Source organism: Hylobates moloch, unplaced genomic scaffold (assembly GCF_009828535.3).
Source record: "Hylobates moloch isolate HMO894 unplaced genomic scaffold, HMol_V3 SCAFFOLD_4, whole genome shotgun sequence".
NCBI classification, from domain to species: domain Eukaryota; kingdom Metazoa; phylum Chordata; class Mammalia; order Primates; family Hylobatidae; genus Hylobates; species Hylobates moloch.
Window position 1 is genome coordinate 47711806 of NW_026652279.1, and position 24649 is coordinate 47736454.

Genomic DNA, 24649 nt, shown 5'->3' on the forward strand with positions numbered 1-24649 from the left:
ATATGCCAAAGGGAAGCCATAAAGTGACCCCTTATGAGAAAAGGTTAAAGTTCTCCAACTAGGAAGAGAAAAAAAGACTGTTTGCTGAGGTGACTAAGATCTACTACTGTGCCTAATTAATAAATTAAGCTTTATTATAGGTATGTACAGATAGGAAACATCATACTGTCTATTGTCTGTCTATCTATCTAGGGCTTGGATGTATGTATGTATTATGTATCTATCTATCTAATCTATCTATCTATCTATCTAATCTATCTATCTAATCTATCTATCTATGTATTATGTATCTATCTATCTAATCTATCTATGTATTATGTATGTATCTATCTATGTATTATGTATCTATCTTATCTATCTAATCTATCTAATCTATCATCTATCTATCTATCTATCTATCTATCTATCTATCTATCTAATCTATCATCTATCTATCTATCTATCTATCTATCTATCTATCTATCTATCTATCTATCTGGGGTTTGGAACCATTTGCAGTTTCCAGCATCCACAAGGGGTCTTGGAACATATTCCCCACAGATAAGCGAAGATTACCAAACAACCAATCTCAGATTCTCCAAAGTTGGACACAAGGATTCTCTAAGAGTATAGAGGCAGCCAGACCTGGAAGCCCAGACCATTGGCTTCCAAGACTTACCTTTCTCTCAAAGACTTCTTAGTTTCATCCTTGTGTGAGGAAAGAATGAACATATTCTAGAAGTTCCCATCTTTCAACAAATGAGGCTCAAGTGTGATTAATCATCCACTCAGTCCTGAAGGCATCTTCTCTCTTCTTTCTCATCTCCCCTTCCCTCTCATCTCCCCTTCCCACTCTTTCCTCAACTGAAGAAACAACTTTCTTAATTCTTAACTGAAAGTCTGTAATTAGAGGTCCTTTGTAACTCTAAAGGACATTGGCCACCATATTCTTAGAGGCAGAGATGGTCTCTCCTGTGATATAATGCTTTAATCCCAAATAACTTTAAAGATGAAATTCAAAATCCTCAGCTTAGAATACTGAACCCACTCAGCCAGCTGGAGAGAAATACCCACTTGGCTTTCTCTACAGTGAACAATTTTGGTGCTACATACTCACTTCTGTTGTTTGGGGCTTCATAAAAGTTCCACCCTAATCACAGTAACTCAACATGTTACCGAAGAGAAAAATAAGGAAGCAAAAGCAGATGACTGGGTTTAAGAAAAAGTATTAGAATAAACTGCCATTGTCAGTGATTCTATTTTGTGGGGATGAATGCAAATATTTTAAAATCTGAGGAAAACATCAGAGAATGTACTACACTTCAGCTGGAAATCAATATTTTTTTTTAAAAAATGGAATTTTGTCCAGAGCTAGAAGACCCAAGTCTTCCTTTCTCCATTCATTGTTCAGATTATGGTAAATGTTTTTTATAATTACACTTCTTTTCTAGAGGCTCAAATACAATAAATTGTTACTATGAAATAATAAAATAGTACACACACATATACATATTCATGTACATATTTTTAAAAACATGCTTTGAGAGTGATTATTTCCTTTTTCCCAAGGAAAGTTCAAGAAACAGATCAACAGTCTCCAAAATATTAACTAGTTTTTATTTGCCTTTATCATGATCCCTTCCCTTTTCACTTGTTGTGGGTCTGTTCTCATATTTCTGGTGTCACAGATGGCATTCCTGGGAAAGTCTTAAGGAAAAACCATTAAGAGTATAAAGACAAATGACAGGCTGTCAGTGGATCTGTACCTTTACAAGGACTAACAAAGATTCCCTGCACTTCTGGCAACACCGTACCTGTCCTAACACTTCCAGTGCGACCCACCACCTCCACTCTTCATTTATCAAGAGAGAAGGGATTTTTAAATGTTTCCTAGCTGGATTCTCTACATACTGCCATGGAAATGTCCAAAATTTCCTAAGGCAAAAGATGGCCATATTTTTTGTGAAAGGAAAGCTGTATATATAAGTACACATCAGCATCTCTTACCCCTCTCCCCAACACATGTACACTTTCTATAATGATAGTATATGCATAGAAAAATGACTGAAGGACTTTTAAACAATGTGGTGCATTGAGCTGACTCAGAAATGACACACAGATATGAAGAACGCTGGCCGGGCACAGTGGCTCACGCCTGTAATCCCAGCACTCTGGGAGTCCGAAGTGGGAGGATCACCTAAGGTCAGGAGTTCGAGACCAGCCTGGCCAACATGGCGAAACCCTGTCTCTGCTAAAAACACAAAAATCAGCCAGGTGTGGCAGCACACGCCTGTAATCCCAGCTACTCCAGAGGCTGAGATAGGAGAATCACTTGAACCCAGGAGGCAGAGGTTGCAGTGAGCCAAAATCATGCCACTGCACTCCAGCCTGGGTAACAAAGCAAGACTCTGTCTCAAAAAAAAAAACGAAATGAAGAACGCTACAATTCTAGAAAACAGTAACTGAAGATTTTTCCAAGGCATTCAGAAATCCTTACACCATTTGGTAGGGGGAAAGAGATAATGACGACGTTAAACTTTGTTGAGTATGTGTGTTAAAAATTCAGAAGTAACTGTTAAACGATTAATGACAGAATGCATAATTTCCAAACTCACTGGAGAGGAAGTGGGAAGATAAAGAAAAATGAATTAACCTAATAAAAGGCAAGAAAGGAAAAGAGACCAAAAAAAGAAATAGAAAACACAAAATAAGATGGAAGAATTCCAAATGTCAGTAATCACAATAAAAGTTAAATTAATTTCACATATAGAAAGACAATAATAGCAACTAACATTTATTGGGTATTTACTATGTATTAAGCACTGTTCTTTATATATTCACTCCATTAATCCTCATATCAAATGCATAATATAGATGCCATTATTATCTGCATTTTATGGATGATAAACTGAGGCTGATCAAATCACCAGCTGGTAAGTGGCAGGGCAAGGACTTTAATTATTGAAGTCTAGTTTTCAACGCTGTACTCTAATAGGCTGGGAGCTTATTAGAAGTTCCATCTGGTCCACAAGCACATTATAATCATAGTTTCCATTCTGCTATAGTGTTCTTTTTCTTTTCCCTTTCTCCCTCCCGCCTCTAATCCATCCTCCCAGTCTCAGCAATCTTTCTCCATTCTCATACAAATATTTAAACATACTTGCATATGGGAGGGAGTGTTTTGGTCAGGGTTTGCTTTTACAAAAATGGAAACATACTATAATATATGCACTTCTCTGCAATTTGCTTTTCTCTCAAGAATAAACATTAGACGTCTTTCCTGAAGAAGAGACATAAAGCTAACTTACCCTTTTGAAAAAAACTACTTCGTGATACTGCATAGTTTGTATGAACACAATTCATTCAACCGCCTTTCAGATAGACCAGTTACAGAGCTGGTCCTAGGATCGCTGCAATAGTCCGAGGGCATAGCTTCCCTAACTTCATTTTCACCAATTTCAAATCAACTTTAGTTTACATTTCCTGGCAGAATGCTTCACACACATTTATTTTTAATCATTACAACACTCCAGTGATTCAGGTATTATCGTCCCCATTTTGCATGAGAAAACAGGGTCTCTGAGTTATTAAACAAGTTGCCTAAGGTCATATAGCACAAAGTAGCTGAATCCAAAACTCCCGTTCTAAATCTTTACTCTGCTTTATAAGCCCATTTATCACCCCTAAATGGGCTGTCTCTGGAAACACCTCGGCTAAGCCACGAAGTCTGGATTTACCTTTGCTCCATGGGCCATCTCCATGGCCCCAGACCTCCCTAGGCACCTCACTCAGAGATTGAAGACGGTCCCACCCTCCCATGGGCAGTTCGGAATAAAAACTTCCTGAAAACTACCTTTCAGCAGAGGCTAGTCGAAAGGGGCCCTTTTATCTCAGAGATGTCGGCAACGCTCACACGATTTATAAGAATCTGAACTTAGAGAAACCAATCCACCAGGAGACCCTGAAAAGGGAAGGAGAGGAGACATGGCGGGAGTACAGTCACCGTTATTGCAACACAACCAGGAAGCGTCTGGACGCGACGTGACTCATCCATCTCTAGCAGCTCCCACACCAGCAGGGCAAAGGGGCACTTACCTGCCAACAAACCATTCGATTCTTTTAGTCTTCAGACCCCTCAAACTCCTCACAGTTCACTACCACGTGTTGCAAAATTCTCTGCCCCAAAATCACTGCCTCCAATGCAGAGCCAATCAGGGAGTACTGCGTCATCACTGGGCGCCAGAAAAAAGCAAAGCCGACATTAAAGCGAGCCTTGATGACGGCGAGAGCGAGGGACCTCTGCCGTTGCTATGGTAACTGAGCTAACGCGAGCGGCCTGCGCAGAGCCTCGTGGGAGTGGTGGTTCGACGGCGTTCTACGCCTGCTTTCCTTGAGGGCAGAGGAACTACAATTCCCAGCGTGACCCGGAAGCAGCCCGGGCAGAAGAGCGGTTGCTGCAGCTTTGGCCGAGGTTCGGGCTCGAACTTGGAAAATGCTACTGGCGCCTCAGGGAAGGTCCTCCTCAAAGAAAAGGATGGGGCTGAATCGCTGGAAACGGTTCACAAGGAAGCCGAGTCCCCAGGTGATCCCAATCGACAGCTTTGGAGGGCGGGGACTTTCCCAAGGCGCGGCGCAGTCAGGAAGCCAGTCGCGGCCCCTCTGTGCTTCCTGCCTCCTCATCCTTAGCTGACACACCCCTGCCTTGACCGCCCCAAAGCCAGCATTGCCCTGAGTGAAGTGCTCTAGGAGCTGTGGGGTCTGGGCACATTACGGCTTTGATGGGCAGCATCGTGGAAGAACTGTTTGTAACGCTCTTCTAAAACCGAGGTGTCTGCTAATGCCCATCGGGGTGAAAGGAGTTTGCAAACTCCGTTTCCCCTACCTTAAATTTTAGGAAACTTCTCGCACATTTCTTTCTTTTTCTCTTTTTTTTTTTTTTGGCAAATCTTGGGGTAATTGATCTTTATTAACGGGGGAGAGCTTCACATTAAATACCCTGCCTATAGTCCTGCCCTTCCACTTTTACGTAAAGTATCTAAATAAACTCAGGAGTGCAAATGGATATTGAATACATTAATACTTGATTCACATAGGAATTTCTAAATTCAACCGACTTTCAAAAAATAGATTCTCTCCGTATCTGTCACCCATTTGGATGCATTAACACCTGAAGATAAGAAAAAACTGATAACCCCATTTTAAACTTGAAACATATGTGGCATGTGCAAAGTCACAGGTGCACCGTGTGTGCTTTCCACAGACTACCTTTTTAACAGTCCCCAAAAAGATGCTTAAAATCTAAATGAGAGTACTAAAATGGAGAAGCTTCTCAGCTTTCAGCTACAGAGCAGTTTCACCAGCTGTTTTCACTCTTAAGTTTCCTAAATAATATTCTGTAGATGTATGTGGCCTTTGTGAGGGCCCCAGGCAATTGTTCTTGCGATGTATTCTAAATTTACTAGCTAAATGCAATGGACATATTCCACATGACAAATGTGTTGCCCTAGATACTAGAGGGCACAGACTGGAGCATCAGGGAAACTTGGAAACTGAGGCTGCTGCTATTTCAATACATCAGTTGCATAATGTATTGGATCCAAAATAGGTTATGGATATGGACTTGATGATGAAAGGTAAAAATTTAGAATAATTTCTTAGGACTCCAAAAGGAAGGATTTTTGCTGCTAGTGCTCATTATTACTGCCTAGAGAAAAAAAGGTAAAAACATAGGGCTTCTTCAAGTTCAGTTGTGTTTTAATTGGATCAGCTTTCTTTGTTGCAGTGACAAAATTATTAAGCAGTACAGCTGCGTTAATTAGTTATCAGTAAGATGCTTTGAAGGTAAAGTGTTAGGTAAGTGAAAGAGTATTATATTTTTCCCACCTCCCTGTGTCAGTATGCTAGTTTAGATATCCCCTTATTTTATTATTATTATTACTATTTTAAAGAGCATATTTGAGTAAGAAGCAATTCATGAACTGGGAACGCCTAACTAAAAGAGATTTAGTGCTCCAATGACAAATCATCAGTATATCCCCTTATTTTAAAAACACACCTGAATTTTTAGTGAAGAAGATAACTCTATTTGTTAAGTGACTATTAGAGGGAATTCTGCAAGCCTCTGGGAGTTACAGAGAGTGAAGAAAGGAAATGTCCTGATAGTTTTACTTCTAATTTCAGATTAATACCTGACTGATCTGGGTGGAAATTTATATTTTCTGCTTTGTAAAACAGTAAAAGTCAGATTGATTAACCCTCGCCCCATTCCCCAGTTTTTGTTGTTGTTGTTTGTTTGTTTGTTTTTGAGACGGAGTCTCGCTCTGTCGCCCAGGTTGGAGTGCAGTGGCTCCATCTCGGCTCACTGCAAGCTCTGCCTCCCGGGTTCACCCCATTCTCCTACCTCAGCCTCCCGAGTAGCTGGGACTACAGGCACCCGCCACCATGCCTGACTAATTTTTTGTATTTTTTTTTTTTTTTTAGTAGAGACCGGGTTTCACCATGTTAGCCAGGATGGTCTTGATCTCTTGACCTCGTGATCTGCCCGCCTTGGCCTCCCAAAGTGCTGGGATTACAGGCATGAGCCACTGCTCCCGGCCAAAACATACCTGCATTTTTGTCAAAGAAGATAACTCTATTTGTTAAGTGACTATTAGAGGGAATTCTCCAAGCTTCTGGGAGTTACAGAGAGTGAAGAAAGGAAATACCCTGATGGTTTCACTTCTAATTTCAGATTAATACGTGACTGATCTGGGTGGAAATTTATATTTTCTGCTTTGTAAAACAGTAGAAGTCAGATTAATTAACATTCAGTTTTTATTGGGCCAAACAAGATCCCTGATCTAGGTAAGATGAGAAAGTCTCTTGCTACAGGCTACTTATGAAAGGAGTAAGGAGAGGAACACACCCTTCTTTAAGCTAAAGATTAGTTGGATAATCTGGCTAATTAATCCGTGCTTTTTTTTTTAATGAGTAGCTTTATATTTAGCATTTCTATATCTTGACTCTTAACCCTAAGGAGGTTTAAAAAAATAGCAGTGCCAGGGTCCTATCCCAGACCAATTAAATCACAATCTCAAGGTGGGCCTAGACAAGAAATAAAAACAATCAATGTCCCAGGAAGGCTTCATGTTTTCTCCTCATACTGCTATTCTGTGTCTTTTATTGCTAATCATGCTGAACTTTGTAATGAAATGCTTTGGGGAAATAATAAAGGACACTGTTCCATATGCTTTAGTCAGAAGGATAGATTTAAATGGCAAAGTTGATAAAGATATTGCTGCATATTAATATCCTATATATGTTATCTACAGCCTGCTTTTGGTCCCGACAATGTGGAACACTGGATAAAGGTAAGGATATTTCAAATTTAGAATGAAAAGAGAAGAGTCAAGCATAATCAGATGGAAAAGAAATATGAATAGATCTCCACTTTGCACATACGCTGCTATTTTTATTCCCATGTGACTATGTAAGTTGCCTTAATTTTATACTTTTTAGTATTTTTTTCATAATTCTGTTGCCTCTCATGAAACCATTTGAGTAGGAATCACAAGAAAACAGGTGTGTAGACATCGTTTCAAATGCCATGAGTATCACATGAAGAGGATTAAAGGAGTTGTGAAAAGAAGCCTTGGGAGAGGATATGGTGGCCTTCCTCAGATGTTGGAAAGACTGCACTGTAGTTACAATGACATAGGGACTAATGGGTGAAAACTACATGTGCATCACAAATAAGAATTTTCTAATGACTAGTCCATCCAAAAGTGGACTGGGCATTCTTATAGAGATGTGTTTTCTACCACTGAAGCTATTTTAATGGACTCTAAATGGTCGCTTAATGTTAGGCTAATGAACAATATGTTTGAGGATTCAGTGAAGGGGAGATTGTGTTAGATAACCTCTGACATCTCTTCCAGGCCTGAGATATGTATTTTTGAGTCCGAGTACCATTTAATTTGAAAGTGCCATTAAATCATTTCAGGTGTGTGCTTCTGCGTGTCAGTTTGGCAACTTGCCATATTCAATTCATCGTGTACCACGTTTCAAAATCATGCAGCATTTTCCTGGGAAAAGACCATTCTGACAGTATTTTGAAGAGTGATTACTCATCTAAATTGACATGCATCATAAGCACCAGATCCTAGATAGATGTAATAGATCCTAGGCCAGATGTAATAATTTTTAACCATTTATTTATTCAGCTGGTATTTGAGTGCCTACTAAGTACTAGCCCACTGTGTTGGGTGTTGGAGCTAAAACAGAGCAGGTACAGCCCCTGCCCTCCCAGGGTTTACAGTCCAGTGGAGAATAAACAACGTACCTAAAGCTCATGAGAGAATTAAAGATGTAATGGAAGTATGTGGTGAGAGGCACTAATTTAAATGGGGTCAGGGGAATTTTCCTGGCTACTGCAGAAAGCCTAACTTAGAAGACGACTAAATTGGATCTACCATCATGAATGCTAGTCTCTAGGAAGGCCACTCCTCAATATCTAGTAAGACTAGCTTGCATGTGAGTGTTGAGAGTCCCAGTGCCAAGTCCCTGCAGGGCTTAGTCACACAGTTAGTTACCATCTCTTCAGAGGCAAAGATTTAACTAAAACAGGAAGATAAAATTTTGCTCGAATTTGTGACATTGTCCATTTTCGTATAGTTTTCAGCCAGCTTGACTCAATTTTTAACATCTTTTATCATTCCTCTAACACTTCTGCATTGGCTCTGTCTCCATTATGTCATCAAATCTCCTGTCTTGAAAAAAATCAATGTCTTTATTTGATCCTGTAATCTATTCTGATTCCTGAACGATTTCTTTTTCTTATCTAATGTTTTGGATACATGACTTGGACTCCTTGCCTTTGTATTTTTCTTGTCCTCTTGTGTCCACAGTTATTCTCCTGTGTCCTGATTTCTTACCATTCCACAGAAACTGTTGTCATAAATGACCTCCTGACCAAATCCAGTAGTCTTTTGATAGTCCTCAAATTTTTTCAGATTACATTGACATAGGTACCACTTCTTTATTCTAGAAATCCTCTCCTCCATGGTCTTTTTGTAACTGTTTTTTTCCTGCTGCTTCTAATACTTCCTTGTTCACTTCTCTGTCTTCTTTTCTTATTTCATTGCTAACTCTGGGTGTACCCTAAACAGTTATAACCTCTGGACCTGAGACTTCAAAGTCCACTTGAGTGGACCACCCTTTCAAAATCAGCTGAGACCTCTTTATGTGAAAGAAGGGGAGAATATATGGAAAGGGTATGGAGCATAGTAAAAATTGAGAAAGGCCTCTCTTCAGAACAGAAAAGGAAGATTTCTCAGTGACACTGGGACATGGCTGAAGCAGTTAACCATAACTAATTTTTAAATATATATTTTAAATAGAGATGGGTTCTCACTATGTTGTCCAGGCTGGTCTCAAACTCCTGGGCTCAAGCAATCTGGTGGGCTCAGCCTCCGAAAGTGATTACAGGCGTGAGCCACCATGCCCGGCCCATAATATGTTATGGTACTAAAAATTGGTAGATCAGATTGATCCAGACTTGGAGGTTTTCACTGGAACAGCCAAGGAACAAGGGGTTTGAGGATGCAGTAAGATAGTAGCTGCATATCCACACTGAGTAGGAAAGGAAGGAACCCTTTCAAGGACTTAAGTTAGAAGAGGGAGGTGTACAGTGACTAGAAGACTTGGTTAGGTCCAACATCAGTGTCATAGGAGCAGGGAGAATGAAACAGGGAGATGGATCAGAGGTTGATGTTGGAGAAGGGGTTATCAGTTTGGTTTGAGCAATGGAAAATGTTGTGAACCATGCTTTGTGACATGGTTCGGGGTCACCATGTCAGTAGGTTGCTGAAGTGGAATTGAGGGGAAAGCTATTGGAATACAGAAGAACAACCAAACCTCAAGGCTGAGATGTTGGTGATTCATCTTCAGGGACATTGAAATCATCTAGAATCAGATAGATGGTTGGGTAAAACTGTGAGTCCTGCAGCAACTCACTCAAAATGCAACAGTCCACCATGATTTACAATTTATCCTCATCTTGATGAGATGGACTAACTCATCTTACTCCAGTGCATCCTGTAACTTGATTGAGCTTTCTAAACATTTTAATCAAATCATTTCCCTACTCTCCAATCATCAGTTATTCTATGTGCCATCAGACGAAACTCTATAAATTCCAGATGAGTATTGACAGCCCTCTAGCAATCAACCTATAATATCAATTTATCTGTAGCAGTCCCTATACGGATCCTCCATGACGCCAATCAAGCCAGTCTCCTTCCACTCCATCAGACAGGTGTTCCTTTTGCTTTGACTCATGTCGATCCCTCAGCCTGGAATACTCGTCCTCTCTGAGAGGCCAATCCAGATCTTTCCCTTGCAGCTCAACTTGAGATGCCCCTCTAAGTAGACAAATCCCCCTTACCTACCTCCACCTCCTAATCCCACTTTGTACTACTCTTTCGCCTAGAATTATTTTGTCATTTATATACACAGATACAGCCTCAAGCATTTGCATTTGTACAAAGTGATTAGAAAAGAATGGGTAGCTTCAAAAATTTATTACTCACAGAACTATTTATTATATATGAGCATGCAGTATGTCAAGAAGCTCATGTTTGTATCCACTGGTTTTGAGGAAATGAAGGATGACATTGTAACTGCTGTCTCTGCCATCCATGTTGATACGTTACAAAGAATCTGTAGTGGACCATGGGATTGATGTCTGCTGTGGGACACAAGGAACACATATTGAGCATTTATAAGATCGTGGGAATAACTGAGATAGTTCCTTTGCAAGTAATATGTTTATATATAACATAGTTACTATGATACACTTTTGAAGGTGTTTAGTTTTTCTTAAATCACCCTGCATTGCTTCAGAACTGTCCTTGAGTTGTTTATTGCACACATGATATAGGAAACCAAAAACAAACAAAAAAAGTGAGCTTTTTAAGAACAGAAACTTTTATTTCTCTTTCCACTTAATGCCCACTCCAGTGCTGGGAACAGAGCTAGCCTTCAATAAGGACTTGCTGGAAGAATAAGTTGTTAAATTGCCAAAATGTTTTGCTTAAATATAGGGTGGCTCTCTCCTATGTCTTACATATTTATTTTGAAAAAGGAACTTAAGGATGTAATGTCTTAACACAAACAAATATAGAGATTATGTATAGTCCTTAGTATCATCCAGTAGTTCTTTCTCCTGAAATCTTCATTTTAAGTGATATCCCAAACACTTGCCTTGTTAAAGCCAAGCGAACATTTGTCTTTATTTCCTTGTCAGTACCAGGCTCTATCCTTCTTTATCCTTCAGTCTTTCTCCTCTTCTCTCCCAACCTCTCTACCCTCCTCTGTTAAGAACCTGTACAAATTCCAACTCAGATAGGATGACACATAATACATAATTATTTCTTTCACTCAAGGCCTGAGGAACTAAGTCAAGTCTACAAATCTGTTGTTGTTAATTTTTTGTTTGTGGGTTTTTAAAACACTAAAGTTGATCAATTTATTTGTACATTATTTACACATGTGCATATACAAACACATACAGTATATGCAAAATTCATCTTTCTATCTCAGAATTTAAGAGCCTAAAGGAAAGACCATGTACCAACCATAAATCCAATACATGACATATGCTACCAACATAAATTTGCATGCATCAGAGGCTATCAGAAATAATATGGGAAAATAGGTCTCTACCAAGTGACTTCATAAGGAGTGAATGATATTTTCTTGACTCTAACTCTCATGAGATCATGTTTTCTTCTGGCTCGTATCTTTGCCTTATATTCTGTTTTCTCCATCTTTTTCAAATTACCCTTCACTTTTCAACTTTATTCCTCTGCTTTTGTCTGACTTAAAGCTAATGTATGAAACACACAAGAATTTGGATGGAAAAGCCCATGGCAAGTTTTGGCAGAGGTTCCACCAGTCTTTCTATAAAGGGCAGGAGGAAAAGTCATTTTCAGAATAGGTCAGGTGACAATATAAATATTGGAAAGTACAGCTTTTCTGAATAAAGTTTTCATGTATTTATTCCTTTAACAAATATTTATTGGGCACCTGTTGAGTGCCAAGCACTGTTCTTGGTGCCAAGTTCTCCTTGAGAAGAAGATAAGAATTCCTGCCAACATTCTACCTGAGGGAGACAATAAGTGATTAAATATATGATAAGATAGTAAGTACTATAGAGACAATCAGAGCAGCGGATGGGGAGAAGGAGAGCTGAAAGAGAGTGTTTACAGTTTCATGTAGGGTAGTCAAAGAAGGCCTTACTGGGAAGGTGACATTTGAGCAAAGGCTTCAGGAGGTGAAGGAAGGAGGCCTATGGGTATCTGTAGGAGAGCAGTTCAGGCAGAGGGGAAGCAAGTACAAAGGCCCTAAGCTGGGAACACACTGAGCATATTTGAGGAGGAACAAGCAAGGAGGTCCATGTGGCTGAAGTAGAATGAGCAAAGGGAAGAGTAGTGAGGGGCTTGGAAAGCTCACAAAGCGCTGCGTGGCAGGACCTGGAAGCACATTATAAGGACTTTGACATTAATTCTAATTGAGATCAGGAGCCACTGAAGGCTTTTGAGTAGAGTTGTGACATACATTATGTGGCTTTCATTTTAAAGGAGTCATTCACTGCTGTGGTGAGAGGCTATTCCAGAAAACCTGTCAGGAAATTGTTGTGCCTTGGACCAACATGGTAGCAATGGAGGTGATGGAAAGGGGTCAGATTCTGTATATATTTTAAAGATAGACTCAACAGATGTCCTGATCAGTTATATGTGGGGTGAGAAAGAGAGATAGATTGGATTAAGGACGCCAAAGTTTTCATCCTGAGGAATGTAGTTGTCACTACCTGAGTTGGAAGAAACACAGCAGTCATGGGAGAAAGCAGGTTTCTGGGAGGGGGAAGTTAGGGGTTAAGTTATAAAATAAGTTTTAACATTTTTTTTTCTTTAGAGACAGAGTCTCGCTCTGTCACTCGAGCTGGAGTACAGTGGCACAATCTCGGCTCACTGCAACCTCCATCTCCCGGGTTCAAGTGATTCTCATGCCTCAGCTGCCCAAGTAGCTGAGATTACAGGTGCGTGCCACCACACCCGGCTAATTTTTGTATTTTTAGTAGAGACAGAGTTTCACCATGTTGGCCAGGCTGGTCTTGAACTCCTGACCTCAAGTGATCCACCTGCCTCGGCCTCCCAAAGTGCTAGGATTACAGCATGAGCCACCGTGCCCAGCTTTAAAATTTATTTAATTAAATTTATTTATTTTGAGACACAGTCTCACTTTGTCACCCAGGCAGGAGTGCAGTGGCATGAACACAGCTCACTGTGGTCCCAACCCTCTGGGCTCAAGCGATTCCTCCCACCTCAGCCTCTGAAGTAGCTAGGATTATAGGGGTGCACAACCACGCCCTGCTAATTTTTTATTTTTTAACTAGAGTTGGAGTCTCACTATGTTCCCCAGGCTGGTCTCAAATTCCTGAGCTTAGGCAGTGCTCTCATTTTGGCCTTCCAAAGTGCTATGATTACAGGCATGAGCCACTGCACCCAGCCGAATATAAGTGTTTTTATTCTGTGCAGGTAAATAAAAACGCTAAGGCAGTTTGTCCACTTCTGCTATTTCTTCCCCCAGTCCTGCAAATTTGGTCATGTTTTTACTAGACTCTTGCTGTTGAGTTAAAACATTCTAGATGGCTACCGTTCAGTGACTCTGTTTATCCCAATTTTATTGAACCTAATATATGACTGACTAATATGAGATGGGAGGTTTCCTTCAGGAGTACTAATTTGCTGAAGTGTGGTTATTCTACCTCTGGTTCATACTCATATGCAAGTCCTAAGGGCATGAAAACTAATAAAATATAGTATTTTTATTTAAAATAAAATATCCATGTCTCAGGATCCTATCACTAATGCCCTAAACAAAAGTTATCTAAATCTTAATAACTTTTATTCAAATATCAAAATTGTGAATATCTGTTAGAACTTGGTAAAATACTGCAATTAATTTAATATTATATATGAAACCCCCCAGAATATTTGGGGGTAGATGTTTAAACCTCAAGAGTTTCTCCAAAAATGGAAAAATGAACGAATCTTAGTAGGTGGTAGAAAATCAGTTTCTTGAGTAGGAGAGAAATTCTCTAACTGAACAAATTTGTTGTCATCTTTATGGATTTTTTTTTCTGTTATATTGAAGAGAGTGGAGAAAGCCTCAGAGTTTGCAGTGTCAAATGCATTTTTTACTAGAAATTCAGATTTACCTAGAAGTCCCTGGGGCCAAATCACAGATTTGAAAACATCTGAGCAAATAGAGGATCATGATGAAATCTATGCAGAAGGTAAGAGAATGCATTTGCTTCTGCGATGTTAACAATTCTTAAAGCATAACCCATGATGCATTTCAAAGTAGAGAATGGAAGTTTTTCTTACTCTTGTTCTTAATTTCCCTTTCTTTCTACTCCCCTGAAGCGATTTTACTCTGGAATTAACTCCAATATTACAAGTAAGGATATACTTAAGCCTCATTTTGTTTCCCAAATTAGAACCACATCCAGAGGTAGTTTGATACAACAGCTAATTGGTGAATGCTGTAAGATATTAGTTCTGTGACAAAGATGGTAGCATGTTAATTTGATCAGATATTATATAGATAATTTGACTATAGTCTATAAATCAGTTTTATTCCTGATAAAGAGACCCTAAAAACAATCTAACCTTCCTATGTCCCAGAAGCATTTACTCTGCTGGAATTTGGTATTTTCGTTACTGATGCTCTGGGGAACTCTACCATTTAGGTATAGAAGGAAACAGGAAGGACCAACAAAGGAGACTGAGAAAGGGAGGCCACTGTGGTAGATGGAAAGTCAAGAGTGTGACGTCCTACAAGCCAACTTCCATTTGGATGGCTCATGTCTCCAGTTATTCCATTTATTTCTTCATTTATTCAACACACATATACTCTGTGCTAGGTACAGTTGTAGGCACTGGAAGTACTGGTTATGAACAAGAGAGACAAAGCCCTTGGTTTCATGAAATACACATTTCCTGTGGGAATAAAGAAAATTTTACAGTGATCCAGTAGTAGTAAGTCATTCAAGTTCAGACCTGAGTCAGCAAGGAGCAAGGAATCAGCTGAACAATGTGATGGGGGAAGCATCCAGGCAGATGGAAAGGGAGCATGAAGTACAGACAGGCATGGTGTGCTGCAGGAAGACCCGTGTGGCTGGAGCTTCCCCACAGAGAGAAGCTGGCGGGAGTGAGGAGAAGGCATGTCACATAGGGCTTTCCAAGCCTGGGGAAAGAATCTAGATTTTACTCTGAGTATGACAGGATAGAATTGAAGGGTTTTAAGCAGAGGAGTAATATGACAGTTTATAAAATACATGAAGGATTTAGCAGGGCGTGGTGGTGGGTGCCTGTAATCCCAGCTACTTGGGAGGCTGAAGCAGGAGAATCACTTGAATTTGGGAGGCGGAGTTTGCAGTGAGCCGAGATCTTCCCACTGCACTCCAGCCTGGGTGACAGAGCGAGACTCCATCTCAATAAATAAATTAATTAATTAATTAAATATAGGAAGAATGGATTATAGGGGAGAAAAAGAGAGAAAAGGGCAACCAGTGGGAGGCTGTTGGTGGCAGTCTGGGTGAGCAGTAATGGTGAGTGGTTTAGAGTGGTTGATGGTACTGGAGCTAAAGAAAGGAGATTGATTCTGAAATTGGCTTGGCTGATCTTGCCCACCCCACCTCCCACCCTGCCAATAGAGATACACAATATACTTTAGCCTGTTAAGGGTTCTGAGAAGTCCTGCAGTTAAAAAGAAATGTTTACTTGCCTAATTTCCCATGCTGCCTAGACCATGAACCTCTTTTTATCCTGAAATCTGTGTATTATCCTGAGAAACTAGTGATTCACATTAGGAACATGGTTTGGTGTATGGATAGAACACCAATGGATAGAACATGGTTTTCAAAGGTTTATATCATTTTTTTCTCCTCTCATCAACTATACTAATATTCTACCAAAGTAGTGTTTTGAGGAACATACTTTGAAAATCTGTGCTTTAAGGTAGTTTGTATACTTCTCATGTGGTCTAACACAAGGTATTTCTACAGTTTAACCCCTCCAAGGGACGTTTTATTTGTTTTTGGGGGGCACTTCCCAGTAAATCCCCATTTACAAATACATGTCATTTAGTAGGTGTGAATTATTTTGCATATAAATTATTATACACATAAATGTTTGAATTATCGTACGCAAGGGCTACTCAGTAAATATCTTCTCCCTTTCTCTACCTTCCCCTGAAAGCCAATGGCATTTGTTGCTAGTATGCTTTTAACACTTCGTTTATATTACTCTGATTTATTTTTTCCTATTTTATCTGTATTAAATGCCTCTTGGGATCATTTAATATAAACACCCCATTCCCTAAGAACTAACTATGCAATAATGATCATAATAATGATGAAGGTAATGAGAACATAGACAAAAGAGCTGTTTGATAGTAATAACAGTGATGAAAGTTACGCTAAAGCAGGCATTTTCCCCATACCTAAATAATTTCAGGAGATTTTCTCAATAGCATTAAGAAAGGAATCCAAATGGAGGTTAGCTTTTAGGATATCACACTCTTTGATTTTTCTCCTACCTCAATGGCCTAGTCAGCTTTCCTGGTTCCACCTTATCTCTTCAACCCCTAAATCCTGGAGTTCCTCAGCACTCAGTCCTTGAACCTCTTCTCTGTCTACCTTCCTCCTTTGGTAATTTCATCCACTTCTATGATTTTAAATACAGTCTGCATGCTGAAAATGTCCACATTTATTTCTTCAGCTTGGACCTCTCCCTTGAAATCCAGAGTATTGTAGCCAATACCATATTTGACATCCCTTTTTGGATGTCTCCTAAACATCTCAAATCTAACATGTCTGGGACCAAACTCCTGATCTTCCTCCTCAAGCCTGCTGCTATCCTTGGCCTTCCCCATCTCAGTAAGTGGCGTCACCATCCTTGCAGTTGCTTAAGCCTAAAACCTCATAGATTTCTTTCTCTCATGTCCCATATCCAGTCCATTAGCAAGTCATGTCAACTCCACCTCAAAACATTCTTTTCTAGAATCTGACCATTGTTAATACCTCCACTCCCAGGTCCAGGCCACCATCACCTCTCTTCTGGATTATTGTACTTGTTTCCCAATTCGTGTTCCCTACCTCCATGCTTGTCCCCTATAGTTTATTTTAACTTAATAGTCAAAGTGATTCTCTTAAAATATATCGCCTCTCTGCTCACATCTCTCCCGCGGCTTTCCATTGCACTCAGAGTAAAAGCCAAAATAGCTAGAATAGTGTCAAGACTCTAAGCAAGGGAATTTCAGCCTCAGGACTATTGACATTTTGGGCTAGAGAATTTTTGTGGGGGCTGTCCTGTGAATTGCAAATGTTTAGCAGCATCCCTGTCCACTAACTACTAGACAGTAGTATTGCTTCCTCCAGTTATGACAACACACAATGGCTCTAGACATTGGCATAAGTCCACTGGGGGGCAAGATTGCACCTGGTTGATAATGATTGCCCTAAACACTCCCCTAAACCTGATCTGCACATTACCCCTCCAGCCTCATCTCCTGCTGTCTCCTCACTCACTTCTCTTTGACCACACTGGCCTCCTTGCTGTTTTTCCAACACTGTAGATACTCCTGCACAGGACCTTTGCATTTGCTTTCCCTCTGCAGAGAATAATATTACCTTATAGATCCTCACTTCTCTATCTTTCTTCCCTTCTTTGCTCAAGTATCTTTTTCTCAGTGAAGCTTTCTTTTACCTCCCAATTTAAAACTGCAACACCCATCTTCCATGTCCTCCTGTCCCTGCCTTTTCTCTTATTATTGTCTCTCTTCCCCAATTGGAATGTAAGTTTCATGATGCTAGGGCTTATTTTTCCAGTTTTGTTCACTGTTGTATTCCAGTGTCTAGAACAGTACTTGACACGATAGGTACTCAATTAATATTTATTGAATAAATGAAAACGGTGAATAAAGAAAATCTCTGAAGTAACTGAAATATTTAAAATGTTTTTGTTTTATTATAGCTCAGGAGCTGGTCAATGACTGGTTAGACACCAAACTTAAGCAAGAATTAGCAAGTGAGGAAGAAGATGATGCTAAAAAGACTGTGTCAAGTGTCACTATTATGCCGGAAGCCAATGGCCATTTGAAATATGACAAGTTTGATGGTAAGAACTTATCGGATTGTTCTAAGTTTTAACATCTAATGAATGTGTCTAAGAAGGCTTTATAATTATTTTGAATAACAAATGACACGTATTTAACTTTTCTGTGTTTTGTTTAGTTTTTATTATTGGTTTTAATTTATCATGGTTAAATGTAAATTTCTTATGCTATATCTTCAGTAAATTCATGGTGTTTTTAAAAATTAAAATATTCTATTACAGTTATCCCTAACTAACTGTGAGGAATTCGTTCCAGGACCCCGGCCCCCACAGACACCAAACTCCTCATATGTTCTAGCCCTGTGCATATCCTCTCGCATACTTTAAATCATCTCTAGACCACTTACAATACCTAATACAGTACAAATTCTAGGTAAATAGTTGTTATACTGTATTTTAAAATGTTTACTATTTTTTATTGTTGTATCATTATTTTTAATTTTTTTCAAATATTTTTGAACTGCAGTTGGTTGAATCCAAGAATGTGGCATCTGCAGATAGGGAGGGCCAACTTACTTATAATTCTGCTTATGATTAGAATAGTAATTAATGCTGTTTCAAAGTGCCTCTTCCTCATATATCATTGGACTGTTTGATGCAGACTACATTTAAGTACTCATATGTCATTTTTATATTTATAAAATGCTTCTTATTTATCTGTTAGTTATTACTTATAAGGGAGGTTATTACTTTTCTAGTTTTTTTTTTTTTTTCCAGAGGAGAGAAAAACCACTACTGTGCACAGAGCCAGTGTCAGACAAGTTAGATGGCTGACGTGTAAGGGTTTATCTAATACACTCAAGGGTCTGAGTATTTTTTCCCTGAGCATAGGGATAGTCCTGGTAACGGTGGGGCAGCTCCCCATACATGACTCAGATACCCTTGGTGAATTCACCTGACATCATTCTCCTTGTTTAGGACTCTGCAAAATCCCCAGCTTGAGGATCACAAAACTATCAGCTTGTAAAATTAGAAGAATCCTTCAAGACTAGGTAGTCTGATCTACCCTCCTCCCCAACCCAGATAGAGATCATTCTACAGTGTCCCTAACTTGTAGTGATGTATCCTCTGCCTGAACACCTCCTGGGATTGGGAGCCTACACTTTGGGAGGAGCCCATTCAACCACAGTGAGGCTCTAATCCTCATAGAAGTTTCCGTTAGTTAGGAGAATTAAGATTTTGTCTTCGGTAACATTTTACCCTATGGTACAACAAAAATAACATGTTCTCTCTCAAGAATGTTTTATTTTTTGTAGGAGTTGTTACCATATTGACCACTCATATAGTTCTATGTTTCCAGATTAAATAGCACCAGTACTCTCAACAATTTTTTTATACCACATGGTTTCTAGATCTTATCATCCTCGTTGCTGCCTTCTGGATATTTTCTAGTTTATTAATGTCATTATTAAAGTGTGGTACTTCAGTACTTCATATTTGTTCTGAAGCAAATATATGGAATCTAATGAAACTGTTACTTCTTTTGATATAGTACTAATAGATCTAATTATGTCCCTTTACTTAGATTGGTTGATATCATCTAGTATCATGCCAGGCCTCAATCATCGTATGCTGGTAGAGTTTTTTTTTTAATTGAAATATTGAACAAATATTTATGTAACCATTAAAAAGGATATTTACCAAAAATGTTAATTAACATATTATCTCAATAGACACAGAAAAAGCACTTAATAAAATCTAACATACATTCCTGAAAAACACTTCTCAGCAAACTGGTAATGCAAGAGAAATTCTTCAACTTGATAAAGGCCATTTACGTAAGACATGTAGAAAACAAATACCAAAATGATAAGTGTAAGCTTTATCAGGAATTACATTAAATATAAATGCATTTAATTAAACACTCCAGTCCAAATGCAGAGATTGGCAGAATGGATTAAAAATCTATATGCTATCCACAAGAGACATATGTTCAATTTAAAGTACAAATAGGTTGAAAGGAAAAGGATGGAAAAAGATATACCATGCAAATAGTAACCAAAAGAGAGCCACAGTTACTATGTTAATATAAAAAGAAGACTTTATTTTTATTTTTTTCTTTGATTTTTAATTTTCCCAAAAATAGACTTTTAAAGAAAAAATTGTTACTAGAAACAAAAAGTGCATTTTCTAACGATAAAAGAGTCAATCCATCAGAAAAACATAACTATAAATATGTATACACCTGACAAAAGAGTCCCCAGGTAGGTGAAGCAAAAATTGACAAAATTGAAGAGAGAAATAGAATTCAACAATAATACAATCATGTGTTGCTTAATGAAGAGGATAAGTCCTGCGAAATGCATTATTAGGTGATTTTGTCATTGTGTGAACATTATAGAGTGTACTTACACAAACCTGGATGGTAGAGCCTACTACACACCTAAGCTATGTGAGATAGACTATTACTCCTAGGCCACAAACCTGTACTGCATGCTGCTTAATACTACAGGCAATGGAACACAGTGGTAAGTATTTGGGTGTCTAAACATATCCAACCAAAAAAAGGTACAGTAAATATGCAGTACATAAAAGGTAAAAAATGGGACACCTGTACAGGGTATACCATGAATGGAGTTTGCAGGGCAGGAAGCTGCTCTGGGTTAGTCGATGAGTGAGTTGTGAGTAAATGTGAAGCCCTAGGATATTAAAATATGCTACTGTAGACTTAAAACACTGTATACTTAGGGTACACTGAATTTATAAAAACATATTTTTCTTTCTTCAATAATAAATTGACCTTACTATAACTATTTTACTTTATAAATTTTGAATTTTTTCTAACATTTTGACTCTTTTGTAACACTTAGGTCAAAACAAACACTCAAAATTTTTGTATATTCTATATACTTTTTTCTATTTCTGAAATTTTAATTTTTTTTCTTGTTAAAAAACTAAGACACAAACACACACATTAGCCTAGGCCTACACAGGACCAGGATCATCAATATCACTGTCTTCTCCACATCTTGTCTCACTAGAAGGTCTTCAGGGGTAATAACACGCATGTAGCCGTCATCTCCTGTGATAATATTACCCTCATCTGGATACGCCCAAAAGACCTGCCTGAGGCTATTTTACAGTTAACCTTTTTTGTTTTGTTTTGTTGTAAGACAGGATCTCCCTCTCTTGTGCAGTAGTGATCATAGCTCACTGCAGCCTTGAACTCCTGGGTTCAAGAAATCCTCCAGCCTCAGCCTCCCTAGTAGCTGAAACTACAGGTGTGTGCTACCACACCCAGCTAATTTTTTTTTCCTCTTTTAATAGCGACAGGGTCTTGCTTTGCTTCTCAGGCTGGTCTTGAACTCCTGGGCTCAAGCAATCCTCCCATTTCAGCCTCTCAAAGTGGTGGGATTACAGGTGTGAGCCACTGTGCCCAGCCCAATTTTTTTTTCTAATAAGTAGGAATAGACTCTAAGATAATGATAAAAGTATAGTATATACATAAACCAGTAACATAGTTGTTATTATCATTATCAAGTATTATGTATTGTATATAATTGTATGTGCTATACTTTTTTTGTGTAGTATTAAGATTTTTTGAGGGTGCTTTATTTTAACTTTTATTTTAAGTCCAGGGTACATGTGCAGGATGTACAGGTTTGTTACATAGGTAGACATGTGCCATAGTGGTTTGCTGCACAGATCAACCCATCACCTAGGTATTAAGCCCAGCGTCCTATTCTTCCTGATGCTCTTCCTCCCCCTGCCACCCTTGACAGGCCTCAGTGTGTGTTGTTCTTCCCAATGTGTCCATGTGTTCTCATCATTCAGCTCCCACTTATAAGTGAGAACATGCAGTGTTTGGTTTTCTGTTCCTGCATTAGTTTGCTGAGGATAATGGCTTCCAGCTCTATCCATACCTCTGCAAAGGACATGATCTCATTCCTTTTTATGGCTGCATAGTATTCCTCAAAGATCTAGAAGCAGAAATACCATTTGGCCCAGCAATACCATTACTGGGTATATACCCAAAGGAATAGAAATCATTCTATTATAAAGATACACGCAGGTGTATGTTCATTGCAGCACACACTCTTCACAATAGCAAAGACATGGAATCAACCCAAGTGCCCATCAGTGATAAACTGGATAAAGAAAATGTGGTACATGTGCTATACTTTTATACGACTGTTAGTGTAGTTGTTTTGTTTATACCAGCATCACCACAAACACATGAGTAATGCATTGTGCTCTGACATTATGATGGCTACAGCATCACTAGGCAATAGTTTTTCAGCTCCGTTATAATCTTATGGGGCCACCTTCATATACGCAGTCCATTGTTGATGGAAGTGTTGTTATTTGACACACGACTGTAGTTAGAGACTTCATTACCCCACTATCAATAATCTTTGGAACAACTACAAAACATAATCAAGGAAGATGTTCAGTAACATTAGTCATTAGAAAAGTGAAAATTAAAACTACAATGAGTTACCTCTACATATCTTAAAATGGCTTAAATTTGAAAGACTGACCATACCGAGTATTGGTAAGGATGTGGAGAAATTGGAATACTTCTACACTGCTAGTGGGAATGTAAAGTTGTGTAACCACTTTGGACAACAGTTTGATAGTTTCTTGAAAAGGTAAGCATTTAGCTATAATATGATCCAATCGTTCCACTCCTACACATTTTCCCAACAGAAAAGAAAGCCTATGTTTTGTGGGTTCTGCATTTGTGGACTCAACCAACCGTGGATGAGAAATATTTGGGAAAAAATAATTCCATCTGTACTGTACATGTACAGCTTTTTTCTTGTCATTATTCCCTAAACAATACATATAACAAGTATTAACATAGCATTTACATTGTATTGGGTATCATAAGTAATCTAGGATGATCTAGAGTATAAGGATGGATATAGTTTATATGCAAATGCAACACCATTTGATATCACAGATTTTTGAATATCTTTGGATTTTAGTATTCTCGGGAGGTCCTGGAACCAATCCCCCAGAGATATGGAGGGATGACTGTACACAGATGTTCATAACACCTTTATTTGCAATAGCCAATACCTGGAAACAATTCAAATGTCTGTCAACAAATGAATGAACATTGTGGTGTATTCATATGGTGGAAAACTGCTCAGCAATAGAAAGTGATAAACTATTGATACACACAACATGAATGAATCTCAAAATAATTGTGCTGAGTGAAAGAAGCTAGGTCAGAAAAGATACAATGTATATACATGTATAATTTAATTTATATAAAATTCTGGAAAATGGCAGCAGGTCTGTGCTTACTTGGAGCACAGTGGAGGGCAAGGGGAGGAGTGAAAGGAAGAGATTACAAATCAGCATGAGGACCCTTTTGGGGCTGATGGATATGTTCATTACTTTGACTGTGGTGATGGTTTTACTAGCATATGCATATGTCAAAATTTATCGTAGACTTTAAATATTTGCAGTTCATTATATGTCAATTATACCACAATAAAGCTTTTTTCTTTTTTTTTAAAAAGCAGTAGAGCTCTCAAGATTGTTTAGATTGAAGTTCTCAAGGTTGTTTAGATTGAAATCTTTTAGATTTGGCAGTGAAGGACTCTTTAGTGACTTGGGTGAGGGCAATTCTTGGTAAGTGGAGCTTTTTTACTCTTAGTTGAAGGTAATTGCTGAGGGCTATACTCAATCAGTTGCCATTATCAGTTACTGTTTATTGAACACTCGCAGCTTTGTATTTTTATTGTACTAGGATTCTTTATGTAAATATGAATATAATATTAAAATTAATTTTTAAAAAAATTTCCCTTTTTTGTTGTTCTGTTTCCCCCAGATTTATGTGGCTATTTGGAGGAAGAAGAGGAAAGTACCACCGTTCAAAAATTTATAGACCATCTGCTCCATAAAAATGTGGTAGATTCTGCAATGATGGAAGATCTTGGAAGGAAGGAAAACCAAGACAAGAAGCAGCAGAAGGATCCTCGTCTTACCATGGAGATGAGACATAAGCAGGTGGGAGGGAAAAACAAAATTAAAATGGATAACAGGAAGCAGTCTTTGTGTAACACATTTAATAAGCTTAAATAAAGACATAGGCTTTATTATGAAAAAGGGTGCCATCTGTGGTTTGGTTAGGGAGAATAAAAATAAAATATAAGAACTTCAGAAGAAAAATAATTCTCATAAACTGAGGGTAGGAAACTATTTATTTAAGAAATAGCCAAAAAAAAGAATAATTGATTTTGACCAAGATTATTGAGATAAACCTTATTAGTTTGAATGTGGTACTTCCTATTATAAACACGTAGATTGTGTGTGCTTGAGTTTGGTTTTCAAATTGTAACATTAATATTATTAGTATTCTTGAGAATGTTACAGGATAATTCTTTTCCAGACAATTGAAATTCACTCTTTTTTATTATAATTTAAAATGGAAGACAGATCTGAATTGAATCAAGTTCAGCTGTTTTGAATTAGAAAAGCATGTGAGAACTTTC

General features: G+C 38.5%; 2 protein-coding genes across 6 annotated transcripts in view; one reads left to right on the forward strand and one right to left on the reverse strand.

Moving 5' to 3' along the window:
* QTRT2 (queuine tRNA-ribosyltransferase accessory subunit 2) overlaps nt 1-4160 on the reverse strand; it is a 31774-nt gene extending 27614 nt beyond the window's left edge. For both annotated transcript variants that reach the window (XM_032150135.2, XM_058437483.1), the window contains exon 1: nt 4075-4160. In XM_032150135.2, coding sequence (XP_032006026.1) covers nt 4075-4089 — 15 coding nt within the window. In that variant the 5' untranslated portion in view covers nt 4090-4160. The remainder of the gene's footprint in view (nt 1-4074) is intronic.
* Nucleotides 4161-4404: 244 nt separating this feature from the next.
* CCDC191 (coiled-coil domain containing 191) overlaps nt 4405-24649 on the forward strand; it is a 97169-nt gene continuing 76924 nt past the window's right edge. Inside the window, exons 1-5 of one of the 4 annotated variants that reach the window (XM_032150141.2) lie at nt 4412-4561; nt 7290-7328; nt 14176-14317; nt 18060-18203; nt 23986-24164. In XM_032150141.2, coding sequence (XP_032006032.1) covers nt 4472-4561; nt 7290-7328; nt 14176-14317; nt 18060-18203; nt 23986-24164 — 594 coding nt within the window. In that variant the 5' untranslated portion in view covers nt 4412-4471. Of the gene's footprint in view, nt 4562-7289; nt 7329-14175; nt 14318-18059; nt 18204-23985; nt 24165-24649 lie in introns of all 4 variants that reach the window. The other 3 variants (XM_058437484.1, XM_058437485.1, XM_058437486.1) reach the window with 3 other exon arrangements.